Below are 15,199 nucleotides of genomic sequence, written 5' to 3' on the forward strand. Positions count from 1 at the left end.
CGAAGGAAAAGGAAAAAATATTACTTATTGTAGCAAAAATCACCGATAGAGCAAAATTCCAGCTCCTGTCAGCACCATTCACACATTTATCTTTCAAACGCTGCATCCGAATGCTCACAGCAGCACTGTTTCTAATAATCAAAAAGTGGGAACAAACCGGGCGCGGTAGCTCCCGCCTGCAATCCCAGCACTTTGGGAGGCCAAGGAGGACGGATCACTTGAGGTCAGGAGTTCGAGACCAGCCTGGCCAATACGGTGAAATCCTGTCTCTACTAAAAATACAAAAATTAGCTGGGTGTGGTGCCTCGAGCCTGTAGCCCCAGCAACTCAGGAGGCTGAGGCACGAGAATTGCTTGAACGCGGGAGGCGGAGGTTGCAGTGAGCTGAGATAATGCCACTGCACTCCAGCCTGGGCGACAGAGCGAGATTCTTGTCTCAAAAAAAAAAAAAAAAAAGTAGAAACAACCCAAATGTCCATCACACAACTAGTGAAGAGGTAACACAAAATGTGGTTTATCCATACAACAGAACGCTATTCAAAAAGAAAGAATCCTGACACAGGATGAATGCTACCGTGAGTGAACCTCACATCCATTCCGCTAAGTGAAAGGCGCCAGGCACAGAAGGCCACAAATTGCACAGTTCTATGCATAGAAAACATCCAGAAAATCTAGAGACACACAGAGGATGAGGGCTGCCGGGGCTGGGCACTGGGGTAAGTGCAAAGGGCGGGAGGGGCCTTACCGGAGGATGGAGATGTTTTAAACCGGTTTATGGTGATGGCTGTACAACTTGGTAAATTTACTAAAAGTCACTCAATATTCACTTTAAAAAACCCAAGTAATTTACTTAGGAATGCCCCTCTTTTGCTCACACTGAGAATTAATCATCTCCCATTTAATAACTCCTAGGTAGCTCAACACCGGCTCCATTATTTCAGAGGCTCAAACTTCAGACCAGGTAAAGCTCCAATTATAAAGCCTGTTCCAGGGCTGTTTTCATCTTTACCAGTCCTCGGTTATTTAACACAATCGCGGCAGGAAGTTCGGCGGATGGTGAACGGCAACGGAAAAGAAACCCGGAGAAGAGCACCCATCATGGAGCTGGGGCTTCGGGGGCCACCTCCCAGCCCATGCCTCTGCGCCCATGGTAAATGAAAGCAAGGGCGGACCGGCCCATCCTAGGCCGCGGAGGACCAAGCGGACCCTCCTTCTGGGGCTCACAGGAGTCAGGCCTCTCAGAATCCCCAGGAAGGCAGGCGGAGCACTGGGTTCTGGCCTCGGAGAGCCCCCAGGAAGGAAGGCGGAAGCGGGGATCCTGGCCTGGTGTTGCAGCTGGCCTGGGGCTTCCCAAACGGCACCCAGGCACTTCCTTGCTGAGAGGTCAGGGAGGAAGCAAATCACCTCTCCCGGGAGGCCGACTCCGCAGCAGGCCCTGCGCCGCTGCCCACAGGCCTGTGTAGCTCAGTTTAACTCATTTTCTCAAATTTATTTGTCAAAATCCTTTTTCACGTAAGACTAAAACTTCTTTACTCCCTCTTAAGAGTTAGAAAAAAGCCCTCTTTACAATGAGCCTTTCTGAAGAAAAAGAGGAAAATCATGATCTTTATAATTATCAGAACATTCTGGCGTCTGACTGCAAGTATAACAAGATATCCTAAAACTCTGAGGCAGAGAGATGTTAAGGATTAGGAGACATCACCAGAAAAACAATATACAAGAGAGAGAAGGAGGGGAGGGGGAGGGGGAGGAGGAGAGGGAAAGAGAGAAAGAACGAGGGAGATGGAGAGAGGGAGAGAGAAAGAGGGAGAGGGAGAGGGGAAGAGAGGGAGAGGGGAAGAGAGGGAGAGGGAGAGGGAGAGAGAAAGAGGGAGAGGGAGAGGGGAAGAGGGGCATAGAGAAAGTGGGGGGAGAGAGGAAGGGGGAGAGAAAGGGGGAAAGGGTGAAGGGATGAGGGAGGGGGTAATGGGGGGAGAGAGAAAGGAGGGAAGGAGAGTAAGTGGGGGGGAGAGGTAGGGAAGGGGGGAGAGGGGAAAAGGGGGAGGGGAAGGGGGAGAGGGGGAGAGGGTAAGAGGGAGGGGGATGGTGGAGGGGGATGGGGGAGGGGGAGAGGGGAGGGGGAGAGGGAGAGGAGGAGAGGGAGAGGAGGAGAGGGAGAGGAGGAGAGGGAGAGGAGGAGAGGGAGAGGGGAAGGAGGAGAGGGGAAGGAGGAGAGGGGAAGGAGGAGAGGGGAAGGAGGAGAGGGAGACGGAGAGAGGGAGACGGAGAGAGGGAGACGGAGAGAGGGAGACGGACAGAGGGAGACGGAGAGGGAGAGAGGGAGAGGGGGGACAGTGGGAGGGGGAGGGGGAAGAGAGAGAGAGGAAGGAAGCAGGGTAGAGAAGTAGGAAGAGAAGGGGGAAGAGAAGAGGGAAGAGAAGAGGGAAGAGGAGCGTGAGGTGGGGGAATTGGGGGAGAGGGAAGGGAATTGGGGGAGAGGGAGGGGAAGGAGGTGAGAGAGACAGAGGAGGGAGGGGGAAGGTAGGGCACACAGGCCAAGGGAGAGGCCGCTGGAGTTCTCAGAATTACTCTGGCAACTTTTCTGTAAGTTTGAAAGTATCTCAAGACAAAACGTTTTAAAAATTTAAAGAGTATAATCTGAGACATTTTGTATTGGTGAGCATGAGCACAAACACTGCCTGGTGAAGGTGATTAACAAGACTTCCAGAAAGGCCGCTGTCAAATGCCCGCTCGTTGTTTCTTCCATGAGATTCTCTTCCACTAGGTAAGAATGAGAAAGCCTGGGCTTGTCCAGGAAACGAAAACTTCTTCTAAATGTGCCTTCCCGACACAAAATGCCTCCCCCACAGGCTCTGCTTTTCCTGTCGCCTGGAACAAGAAAGCTCCCTGTGCAGGCCAGGCTGGGGCCTCTGCACCGAGATCCCCACCCAGTGGCCTCCATGGCCGGCAGACAGCAAGGGAGATGGAGAGAGGGAGAGAAGGAGCTCAGCTGAGCTGCTGCTTTAGAGTCTTGGTTAAAATGAATCCGATTACGCACACTTCTTTCCTATAGTGACACTACGGGGCATGAGAACAGGGTGCGCCCCTAAAGCGAGGCTTGTCTGTACTTTCTAGTAGTCTTCCTAAGGCTGCTGTGCTGGTGTCCTCTGTCTGGTTGAGTATTTTTTATTATTTTGGTTTTGAGACAGGGTCTCACTCTATTGCCCAGGTTAGGGGGCAGTGGTGCAATCATGGCTCACTGCAACCTCGAACTGAAGTGGGCTCAAGTGATCCTCCCACCTCAGCCTCCTGAGTAGCTGGGGCCAAGGGCACGTGCCACTTATCCCCAGCTAATTTTTTTCTTTTTAAATAAAGATGGGATCTCACTATGTTGCCCAGGCAGGTCTCAAACTCCTGGGCTGGAGTGATCCTCCCATCCCAGCCTCCCAAAAGTGCCAGGATTCTAGGCGTGTGCCACCACACCCAGGCAGTCTGGTTTATTATTCACAGAGAAGTGTATCTTATACTGCTGACCAGAGGGGAACCGAGATTCTGTATGAAGTCTATTTGTTCAATTACCTGACTCCTCCGAAACACCCCAATAGCCCAGTTTTCACAGTGGTTGTGGTCGGGCTCAGCGTTTACTTCACAATCCAGACTCCTGGGCTTTGTTTCTGACATGTGCATGAATGATCTCCTCTGCCATGGCTTAGGGAGCCAGGGCCTGCCAGCTGGTCTCATTAGAGCCGAGGCTGCCCCTGAGGTGGGGTTCTGTCTGAATGCATCTGAGTTTTTCTTGATTTCTCTGTGAACTGGAGGTGAGCTGGGTAAACCCAGTAGCTTCAGCCACAGCTGGGATCTGAGGCAGCATCTGAAGCTCTCATTCTCCCAGCACGAGCCGGCGGACCCTGAAGGGAACGCTGAGACTGACCACAGCTGGACTTGCGCTGCCTCGCCCTCTCAGTGAATGAGGTCCTCAGAGGCTTAAGCACGCGTTAGTTATCCAAAATGCTTCTGTTCAGGTGAATGCATGAAGCATTGAGGTAGGTCAACTGCATTTTGTACGGTGGGAAAGTAATAACCAGGTTGCTTTTTGTATTACGAAGAAAATGAAAACCTTTCCTGAAAGGAAAGGAAGCATAATCTCAGAAAACTAGATCCAGGGAATCCCAAGTAACGCCCCCATATTTTAATGCTTGACATTCCTAATCACTTGGATTAAAATCTAAGAAAAAAATCACAGGCTGACGGCAAGAGTCAATACAATAAGAAGACTTTGTTAAATGAATGAGTGGGCGGGGAAGAGCAGGTGCTTTGTAAACTGGACAGCTTCACTTCCGAATCCTGTGACTCCAACATTCAATTAAAGAAAACCAGCAAGACAAGGTAGGGAGTTCTGTATCCTGTTTTAGTCTTTTTTCCCCCCTTTTTGAGACGAAGTGTCACTTTGTCACCCAGGCTGGAGTACAATGGCATGATCTTGGCTCACTGCAACCTCTGCCTCCTGGGTTCAAGCAATTCTCCTGTCTTAGCCTCCTGAGTAGCTGGGACTACAGGCATGTGCAAATACACCCAGCTAATTTTTGTTTTTCAGTAGAGATGGGGATTTCACCATGTTGGCCAGGCTGGTTTTGAACTCCTGACCTCGTGATCCACTCGCCTTGGCCTCCCAAAGTGTTGGGATTACAGGCGTGAGCCACCATGCCCGGCTCCACACCTACTTTTTAAAAAATTGTGGTAAAAAACATATTAACATAAAATTTACCATCTTAATCATTTTAAAATGTACAGTTCAGTGGTGTTAAGCATATTAACATTGTCATGAAACAGATCTCCAAAATGTTTTCATCTTGCAAATCTGAAACTTTGCACTCATTAAACAACTCCCCTTTCCCCCCATCTCCCCAGGCCCTGGTAACCAGCATTCTTTTTGTTTCTATGAATTTGACTAGTTTAGGTTATTGCATAAGCAGAATATTTCTGTGACTGGCTTATTTCACTTGGCATAATATCCTCAAGGTTCATCTCTGTTGTAGCTAATACGTTAGCTGCAGTCTTTCCTTTTTAAGGCTGGCTAAAATTCCACTGTGTGTATATACTACATGCTATTTACCTGTTCACCCATTGATGAACATTTGGGTTGCTCTCACCTTTTATTTACTTATTTTTTTGAGACGGACTCTTGCTCTGTTGCCCAGGCTGGAGTGCAGTGGTGCAATCTTGGCTCATTGCAACCTCCGCTTCCCAGGTTCAAGCGATTCTCCTGCCTCAGCCTCCTGAGTAGCTGGGATTACCGGTACCCGTCACCACGCCGGGCTAGTTTTTGTATTTTTAGAGGAGACAGGGTTTCACCATGTTGGCCAGGCTGGTCTTGAACTCCTGACCTCAAGCAGTCCACCCACCTCAGTCTCCCAAAGTGCTGGGATTACAGGTGTGAGCCACCGCAGCACCTGGCCAGTTTCCACCTTTTAGGCATGGGTGTGCAAATCTCTTTGAGACCCTGCTTTCCATTCTTCTGGATAAATACCCTGAGACGGCACTACTGGATCGCATGTGGTTCTCTTCCTACCATATGGCTGTGCCATTTTACATTCCCACCAACAGTGCACAAGGGTTCCAGTTTCTCCATTCCTCACCGACACTTGTTATTTTGTTTTTCTTCTGGTAGTAGCCATTCTAATGCATGTGTGGTAGTATCTCCTTGTGATTTTGATTTGCATTTCTCTGACCATCAGGGATACTGAGCTGCTTTGCCTACGCTTTTTGGCCACTTGTTTATCCTCATTGGAGAACTGTCCATTCAAGTGCTTTGCCCATTTTTTAATCGGGTTATTTAACTTTGCTTCTTGTTGAGTTGTAGAAGTCTTTATATATTATGAATGGTAACTCCTTTCATATACATGATTTGCAAATATTTTCTCCCACTTTATAGGCTGCCTTCTCTGTTGACTGTGTCCCTGTACACACAAAAATGTGTAAATTTGATGTTCTCCCATTGGTCCATGTTTTCGTTTGTTGTCTAGGCTTTTGGTGTCATACTCAAGAAATCACTGCTATATCCAGTATCTTGAAGCTTTCCCTCTATGTTTTCTTCTATGAGTTTTAGATTTCGTAATTATGTTTAAGTCTTTAAGCCATTTTGAGTTCATTTTTGTATATAGTGTAAGAGTTGGTACTTAAAAAAATATATAGCTATGCAGCATTCCACTGAAGAAATGTACAATCACTTATGTGACCCTCGCGAGAGGCACCTGGGGCATTTCCAGTATTTTGCTACTATCAACAATTTTGACATGAGTACCCTTTATAGTACCCTCTCACACACACAACAACAACTGTTTCCCCATCTTCTTATTTAAAAATCAGCTCTTGGCTGGCATGTTTCAAATTTTTTACTTCATTTGTATAATAATTCCTAACCTTTAAACCCTTAGCACCAGATATATTTTGGAATTCAGCAACTTTCAGATTTTGGAAAGATAACATGGTACATATGCTATGCATTACCAAATCCTCATAATAAAATCTGAGAATATTTCTACAGTAACAGATTTGTGTGTGTGAACAGCTGTACTAATGGAGACTATATATATATATATATTTTTTTTTTTTTTTTTTTTGAGACGGAGTTGCTCTGTTACCCAGGCTGGAGTGCGGTGGTGCAATCTTGGCTCACTGCAACCTCCGCCTCCTGGGTTCAAGCAATTCCCCTGTCTCAGCCTCTTGAGGAGCTGGGACTACAGGCACATGCCACCATGCCTGGCTAATTTTTGTATTTTTAGTAGAGACAGGGTTTCACCATATTGGTCAGGCTGTTTCAAACTCCTGACCTCAGGCGATCCACCTGCCTCGGCCTCCCAAAGTGCTGGAATTATAGTCGTGAGCCACCGCTCATGGCCCTAATAGAGACTATAAATGGCCATGGGTGTGTGAGGCCAGGCTTTGCTACTAAACAAGTCCAAGTTGAGTTAAATCAGGTTTTGCTGCCAAGTAAGTGATCAGAAATGATTTGCTTTCCAAGTTTAAACACAGTAAGTGTAGTGACTAAGGCACTGCTAATTCAAACCTGCATCTCAGCTTCAAAGTCATGTCACTTCATCCAGTGAAGATAAGTAGCCTTCCTTTTTGAGCTCCTGCCTTAGCAAGCTACGGTTTTCCCAGTATTTCTCTGCTTCACAGAACTCTGTAAAACACTAACTACATTAGACGACTGCTTGAAATGAAATCACATCCTAGAGTCCTGAGATATGCCCTTAAAATCATGGATATAACATTCAGGAAAACAAAGATTAGAGTAAAACCTAATGCGAATAATAATTTTTCTTCCAAAATGGTTATAATGCAGTTATGTACATTTAGAAAATTAATTCAGTTATAAAATTAGGTAACAGGTAAATATGCTCGCAAGGTAAAAAAATGTAAACCTATGGATAAAGGAGAGCTCATTCCCACCCATTCCCACAACTGTTAATCACTGTTATCAACTTGGCATACATTTTTCTACCTTTGTTTCTGTATTTAATATGTGCATATTGTATGTGGAGAAACCTACCGTTCAATGATTTGTTTGGTTTATATAAATGGGATAAACTACTACACAATGATTGTTCTCCAAGTTGGTTTTTACCCTTACCATGCCTTAGAGATTTTTTTTTTTTTTTTTTTTTTTTGAGACAGAGTCTCGCCCTGTTGTCCAGGCTGATCTCAGCTCACTGCAACCTCCGCCTCTTGGGTTCAAGCAGTTCTCCTGCCTCAGCCTTCCAAGTAGCTGGGATTACAGGTGTGAGCCACCACAACCGGCTAATTTTTGTATTTTTAGTAGACCAGGTTTCACCATGTTAGCCAGGCTGGTCTCAAACTCCTAACCTCAAGTGATCCACCCGTCTTGGCCTCCCAAAGTGCTGGGATTACAGGCGTGAGCCACCACACCTGGCCACCTTAGAGCTGTTTCCACGTGGACCTTCATTCCTTCTAACAGCCATCTGGTATTCTACTTAAACAGCACCACTGGCAGGTATTTAGATAGTTTTAATTTCTGCTACTACCATCAACATTGCAGAAACTATCCTCATGTACGCCACTTCTGGGACATGTATAATTATGTCTGTAAACTAGGTATCTGTAAATAGAACAGCTGGGTCAAAGAGTATCCATATTAATTTTTAAAAACAGCTCTGGCCAAATTCTCTCCCCAAAAAGGTTGTGCCACTTTATATCCTAATGGCAAGCGTTTAAGATACCCATTTCTTTATACCCTTACCACACTGGATATTATCAATTGAATTTTTTCCCCAATTTGATGGGTGAAAAGTGGTATGTCATTACATTTTTTTTTTTTTTTTTTTTTTTTGAGGCGGAGTCTCGCTCTGTCGCCCAGGCTGGAGTGCAGTGGCGCGATCTCGGCTCACTGCAAGCTCCGCCTCCCAGGTTCACGCCATTCTCCCGCCTCAGCCTCCTGAGTAGCTGGGACTACAGGCGCCCGCCACCGCGCCCGGCTAATTTTTTTTGTATTTTTAGTAGAGATGGGGTTTCACCATGGTCTCGATCTCCTGACCTTGTGATCCGCCCGCCTCGGCCTCCCAAAGTGCTGGGATTACAGGCGTGAGCCACCGCGCCCGGCCGTCATTACATTTTAAGTCTAAGTGTTTTTGTTTAAATCATGGGGTGGGGGGTGGCAAGTACTTTCTCATATTTACTTTTATAAAATAAAAGATTTATAACAGAAAGTTACAATAAAATAGATCATGGTGATATGCAGAGCTAAGATTCAATTCAAGCTATAGACTGGCCTGGTACTGTGAGGAAAATAAAACATTTTCCCAACATTATTCAGCTGCACAGATAGCAACAAATAAATAAACCTACAATGTATGACTTTACTGAGGTTCACTGCCATAATATACTATAAACAGGATAACCATATGCCCCAGTTTGCCCTGGAGAGTCCCAATTTAAGTCAATCATCTTGGCAAAATTGTTTTTAAATAGGGTCTTGTTTTATTTATAAACACATCCCATTTGGATATTAAATTAAATGATTTAATTTAATTTAATTTAACGTTTAACATTTGCGTTTAACGCAATTTAAAATTTAGGCTCAAATTGAGGCTCAGTAGCCTCTAGAACCGTATCAAGCTCAAATAGTTCAATTCTGACATAGTTCAGCTAGGCTTGTGATAGGACAATGCTGGTCCACTGCAGTTGGCATTAGATGTTAAAGTTAGCTAGGTGTAGTGGTGCACACCTGTAGTCCCAGCTGCCCGGGAGGCTGAGGTGGGGGAATCTCTTGAGCGCAGGAGTTTGAGGATGCAGTGAGCTACAGTAAGTGTGCCTGTAAAAAGCCACTGAGCTCCAGCCTGGGCCACATAGTGAGACTCCATCTCAATATCTCATTACCACCACCACCACCATCACCACCACCACCACCGCCACCGCCGCCGCCGCCGCCACCACCACCACCAAACAAAACAAAAAAAAAGAAAAAGAACAAACAAAAGTAAAACAACGTGGAGGCTTCACTGGGCACCAGAGCTAATGGGATCCTGTGCTTGTTACTTCGTGTCTCCATGTAGGACCATTACAAATCCGAGTTACTGAAGCCGAATGCCCCTTCACTGTATACCACAGGAATAATGGCACTGCCTAAGTGCCAGGCCATCGTGCAGGATTTTGGCTATGTTTTCAGATCATCTAAAAGTGGACCTGGGGATACTGCAAGCACCAGGCTCTGATGACTCCTTGCAGAGCAAATGGACAGGGAACAGACTTAGTAAACCAAATTATTAAAATCAAAGAAAAGGCTGGGCGAAGTGGTTCACACCTGTAATCCCACCACTTTGGGAGGCTGAGGTGGGTGGATCACTTGAGGTCAGGAGTTCAAGACCAGCCTGACCAACATGACAAAACCTCGTCTCTACTAAAAATACAAAAATTAGCCAGGTGTGGTGACGGGTGCCTGTAATCCCAGCTACTCGGAGACTGGGGCAGGAGAATTGCTTGAACCTGGGAGGCGGAGGCTGCAGTGAGCTGAGCCTCCAGCCTGGGCAACAAAGCAAGACTACCACCCCCTGCCCTGCCTCCGCAGAAAAAAAAAAAAAGAAACTGTACATAGTGAACTTGCCTGATGACTTCTGACATATGCATACAGCTGTGGGACCATCATAACAGCCAAGACCATGAGCAAACACCCTAACAACTCCCACTGTGGCCTTATCAGCCTTTCCCCTCCCCTGCACTGCCTTCCTGCCCAGGCAACCCGCAGCCAGCGTCTGGCCCTCCATGTTGGTCTGCATATTCTAGATTCTCATGTAAGTCACATCTTAGAGGACGCTCCCTTCTTTGTGTGGCCTCCTGCACTTGGCATAATTCTTTCCAGATTCGCCCACACGCTGCAGGTGACCAGGTGCTCCCTTTCCTGGCTGAGCAGTATCCCCACGGAAGGGTGCACCCCAGTCTGTTCATCCATCCGCTTGTGGATGGCCACATTCCCAATGTTCAGCTGCCGTAAACATGTGTGTGCAAGTCTTCGTATGGACAAATATTTTCATTTCTCTTTGGTAAATATCTACACGTGGAAGGGCTAGCTCTGGGCCGGGCGCGGTGGCTCAAGCCTGTAATCCCAGCACTTTGGGAGGCCGAGACGGGAGGATCACGAGGTCAGGAGATCGAGACCATCCTGGCTAATAAGGTGAAACCCTGTCTCTACTAAAAAATACAAAAAACTAGCCGGGCGACGAGGTGGGCGCCTGTAGTCCCAGCTACTCGGGAGGCTGAGGCAGGAGAATAGCGTGAACCCGGGAGGCGGAGCTTGCAGTGAGCTGAGAGCAGGCCACTGCACTCCAGCCTGGGCGGCAGAGCAAGACTCCGTCTCAAAAAAAAAAAAAAAAAAAAAAGGAAGGGCTAGCTCACGTGGTAAGTGTATGTTTAACTTTTAAGAAAGTGTCCCGCTTTTCCAAAGCAGGAGTCCCATTATTACATTTCTACCAGGGGTGTGTGACAGCCCGAGTTTTCCCCCTCGCCGCCCTCACTGCGCCGTGGGTGGTCGCCTTCCGAATGGCAGCCTCCTAGGAGAGGGAGAGCGTGTGGCGCCTCACTGCGGTGTTCAGCTGCATGTGTGTCATAACGGGTGACGTGGACTGAGCATCTTTTCACGTGCTGTTTGCTACAGAAATCTCTTCTCTGTTCAAATCTTTTGTCCTTTTAAAAACAATTGTTTTCTTGAGTTTTGAGAGTTCTTTACACACTCTGGGTAATCTGACAAAGGACTCATATTGAGAATTCCCAAGAAAATGACCAACAACCCAACAGGGCAGAAGACTGGCACAAATCTATTACAGAGGATATCCCACTGGTGAACAGATGTACAAAAGGTGCCAAACTTGCCGGGCGTAGTGGCTCCCACCTGTAATCCCAGCACTTTGGGAGGCTGAGGCGGGCGGATCACGAGGTCAGGAGACCGCGACCATCATGGCTAACACAGTTAAACCCCGTCTCTACTAAAAATGCAAAAAATTAGCCGGGCGTGGTGGTGGGCACCTGTAGTCCCAGCTACTCGGGAGGCTGAGGCAGGAGAATGGCATGAACCCGGGAGGCAGAGTTTGCAGTGAGCCGAGATCGTGCCACTTCTCTCTAGCCTGGGCAACAGAGCAAGAATCTGTCTCAAAAAAAAAAAAAAAAAAAAAAAAAAAAAAAAAAAAAAAAAAAAAAAGTGCCAAACTTATTTAGTCAGGAAAGTTCTTTATCAGAAATGCAAAGTAGAACATCAATGGATACCCACCAGGAGGCTTAACATCAGGAGGACAATGCCAAGTGTTGGCTAGAACGTGGACTAACTCTCCCACACTGCTGGAGAGACTATAAACCAGTATGGTCAATTTGGAGAAATACTTGGCAGCATTTCCCTACACACCCAGCACTCCCGCTCCTAGTATATTTCCAAGAGAAATCAGTGCATATATCCATTAAGAGACATGTCCAAGAATGTTCAAAGCAGCTTTACTTACAATAGCCAAAAACAAGAAACAAACACCATGTCTGTGAATAGGAGAAGGAATCAATTACGGTGTATTCATTTAATGGAAGGCTATATAGAAAAAAGAAGAAAATACCAATCCATGTAGCAACACAGATGAATCTCTCAGTCATTAAGCAAAGAAGCCAGCTAAACAATTCCATTCAAACAAACTTCAAAAACAGGGAAAACACCAATCTATAGTGATGGAAGTGAAACTAGTGTGGTCACCAGGAGGAGTGGTATCAATGGGGAAGCATCAGGAGGGACTTTGTTGGATGCTGAAATGTTCTTTCATGTGGGTGGTAGCTGTGTGAGTAGATACACAGGTGAATCTCATTGTGCTGTATATATCTAAGATTTGTGCATTTTGCACATGGAAATTATACTTCAATTAAAATGAAATAACAAGGCTGGGGGCGGTGGCTCACGCCAGTAATCCCAGCGCTTTGGGAGGCCGAGGCAAGTGGATCACCTGAGGTTGGGAGTTTGAGACCAGCCTGGCCAACATGGCAAAACCCCTTCTCTACTAAAAATACAAAAATTAGCCAGGCGTGGTGGTGGGCATCTGTAATGCCAGCTATTCGGCAGGCTGAGGCAAGAGAATTGCTTGAACCCGGGAGGCAGAGGCTGCAGTGAGCCAAAATCATGCCACTGCACTCCAGCCAGGGTGACAGAGTGAGACTCAGTCTCAAAAACAAACAAAAAACAAAAAAACCCAGAATGAGATGCCTCTACACGGTCACCAGAATGGCTACTTGCAAAAGAGGACAAGTGTTGGTGCTGAGGTGGAGTAATGGGAACTTGGCCTCTGCTGGTAGAGCACAAATGCAAACACTGAAAAATCCATGAACACTGAACCCAGGCACACCTGGATGCCCCCGCAATTCCACCCCTGGATAGCCCTGAGGGAAATGTCTACATCTCTTCACCAAAAGACAGGTTCTCGACTATCTACGGTAACATTTTTGTAATGACCCTGAGCTGGTGTCTACCCGGATGCCCATCACCAGGAGGGCAGGGAACTAAATTGCAGGACACTCACAAAATAGAATACCATGCAGCAACAAGGATGAACGCGCTGCAGAGTGGATGAACCGCACAAAACGAAATGGCGACAAGAAGGAGCCAGTTACACAGGAGTAAATACCGTGTGAGGCCACAGATGAAGAAGCAACGCAGAAACACCCATTCTACAGAACAGCCAGGGTTCACGGTCAGAACTGGTTACTTCTGGAGAGCAGAAGGTGGTGTGAAGATGACAGGGGTTCTGGAGCACAGGTCATTGTTTCCTGAGCTGGCTGCAGGTCACGCAATGTGCTCAGTTTGTGAAAACTGAGTTAATATAGATGCACTTTTATTTCTACATGTGTATATGCATATATAACACATGCATGCATATATATATATATATATATATATATGTAATCCTCCAATAGAAACATTTTTTAAATGAAATAGGGAAAGGTAATAGGAGGGGTGGCTGGGGTTTTGACTTTAATCATGAAGATAAATTCTGAGTGAAATCTTGGTGAGATAAAGGAGGAAGAGCATTCCAGGCAGAAGGAACAGCAAGCACAAGGGCCCTGATGGCGCTGGGAGGCCCTGAGTGCGCAGGGAGCAGCAGGAAGGCCAGCACACGAGCAGCAGGAAGGCCAGTGCACCCGCAGCAGGGACAGAGAGGAAGGGGAGCAGGAGATGGGCTTGCCGAGGCAAAGGCGGGTCTAGGTCGCTAATGTGTCGAATGCTTTAATATGAGGGTCAAAAAAAGTGCGAGGTTTGAGAACCTACAGTCAACACGTGTCACTGAATCTTCATTCCTTTTGGACTCACAGGTTTGTCTTCCTTTTCATATAACTTCTTTCAAAGGTGAATAAATCCAGGCAAGTATAAGAATAAAAACACGTATAAAGCCCAGGCTGCTTGTCTTTCCCCCCTTTTAAACCCTGTCACATATGTATGCAGCTGTCTGTGTTACTGAGCCACCTTCCTACCTGGGGTGGGGTTTACTCATGCACAGTGCTTGGCACAGCAGGTAGTCAAGATATGACAGTCAATGTTAGTGAGTAATAATATTCTAAAAATAGTATGAATTGCACAATTTAATTTACTGACATCCCTTCCAAATTTGGTGGTAATAGACGTGGCTTAAAGAGTTAAACAATTTGGACTTTTCACTATGTTATGAGTTACTTCCCCTCTATTAGAGATGACTAACATCTTTAAAGTTTTTGAATAGACAACAGATGCACAGAGTACAAAATTCCTAACAGCGGAGGGGGATGCTAGAGAAACCAGTGTCTCAGCTCCCTAGCTCTCCTCTCTGCAGGCAGCCGCTGCAGCCAGCTTCCAGGGTGTTGAGGTTTTATCTGAATAGGCTTAAGTTATCCTTTCTCTGGTGCTAGTATGCTGCTTTTAATTTTGCAACCTCATTTAGGGTTAGATACGGTCATATTAAGTTGATGGGAAGGAGACAGAGCCAGCCTGAATGTCCTGGGTGATGAGGACTGAAGTCATGGGGGCTAAAAAGGTTCTGGAAGATGAAGAGTGGGAACGACGAACTGAGAGGAGGAAAATCATCTGCAAATAAAGCCTCAATTCCCAATCCCTTCTATCTTAGCCACAGAAGCTCAGGAGGACCGTCGTGCCCAGTGTCTCAAAAAGGCCTGGAGCCAAAGCACACTGCCAGCTCTTTTCATAAAGGCAGCAGCAAAACAGAGCTGCCTAGTCTATGGGCATCTGAGAAACTTGGATACTAAACGCCTGTGTCCTATCCAACAGCCTGTTCTAATGTGGCGAGTTTTCTTAGGAGAAGACATCTGCCATCAAACTCTGCCTATGAATGAAAGTGGAGGGCCAGGCTCCGAATCACGTCAGGAGTGGAAGAGACCTCAGAGGCTCGTCAGTGGCTCTCAATACAGGCCAGGCTCACAATCACCTAAGGAGCCTCCCACAGAGCTGGCAGAGCCCTCCCCTCCCTTCACTCCCCACACTACCTGGACAGCTTACCCAGGGGCACAGGGCCCAGACCTGTACCGTGGAAAAGGTCCGTACAGCTAGGCTGGATGCAACCGCTCTGCCTGCCAGTTGGAGAGAAACTGCCAGTGGCTACGGGGCAGCTCCCCCGGTGGGAAGGTCCTGGACACAACTGGCAAGTATAGCCCCGGGGACTAACAATGGGTTTTCATTTTTTTAGAGACTGGATTTCACT

At 46.7% G+C, this 15,199-nt stretch overlaps 2 protein-coding genes across 2 annotated transcripts in view; one reads left to right on the forward strand and one right to left on the reverse strand.

The window, feature by feature from the left end:
• AMZ1 (archaelysin family metallopeptidase 1) overlaps positions 1 to 4,207 on the forward strand; it is a 75,114-nt gene extending 70,907 nt beyond the window's left edge. Inside the window, exon 7 of the mRNA XM_030932533.1 lies at positions 3,797 to 4,207. Within this exon, the coding sequence (XP_030788393.1) occupies positions 3,797 to 3,841 (45 nt within the window). The 3' untranslated portion in view covers positions 3,842 to 4,207. The remainder of the gene's footprint in view (positions 1 to 3,796) is intronic.
• The window catches only part of GNA12 (G protein subunit alpha 12), a 113,806-nt gene that overhangs the window by 30,433 nt on the left and 68,174 nt on the right, over positions 1 to 15,199 (reverse strand). The gene's annotated exons all lie outside the window — the stretch shown is intronic.

This window comes from Rhinopithecus roxellana, chromosome 6, assembly GCF_007565055.1.
Source record: "Rhinopithecus roxellana isolate Shanxi Qingling chromosome 6, ASM756505v1, whole genome shotgun sequence".
NCBI lineage: Eukaryota > Metazoa > Chordata > Mammalia > Primates > Cercopithecidae > Rhinopithecus > Rhinopithecus roxellana.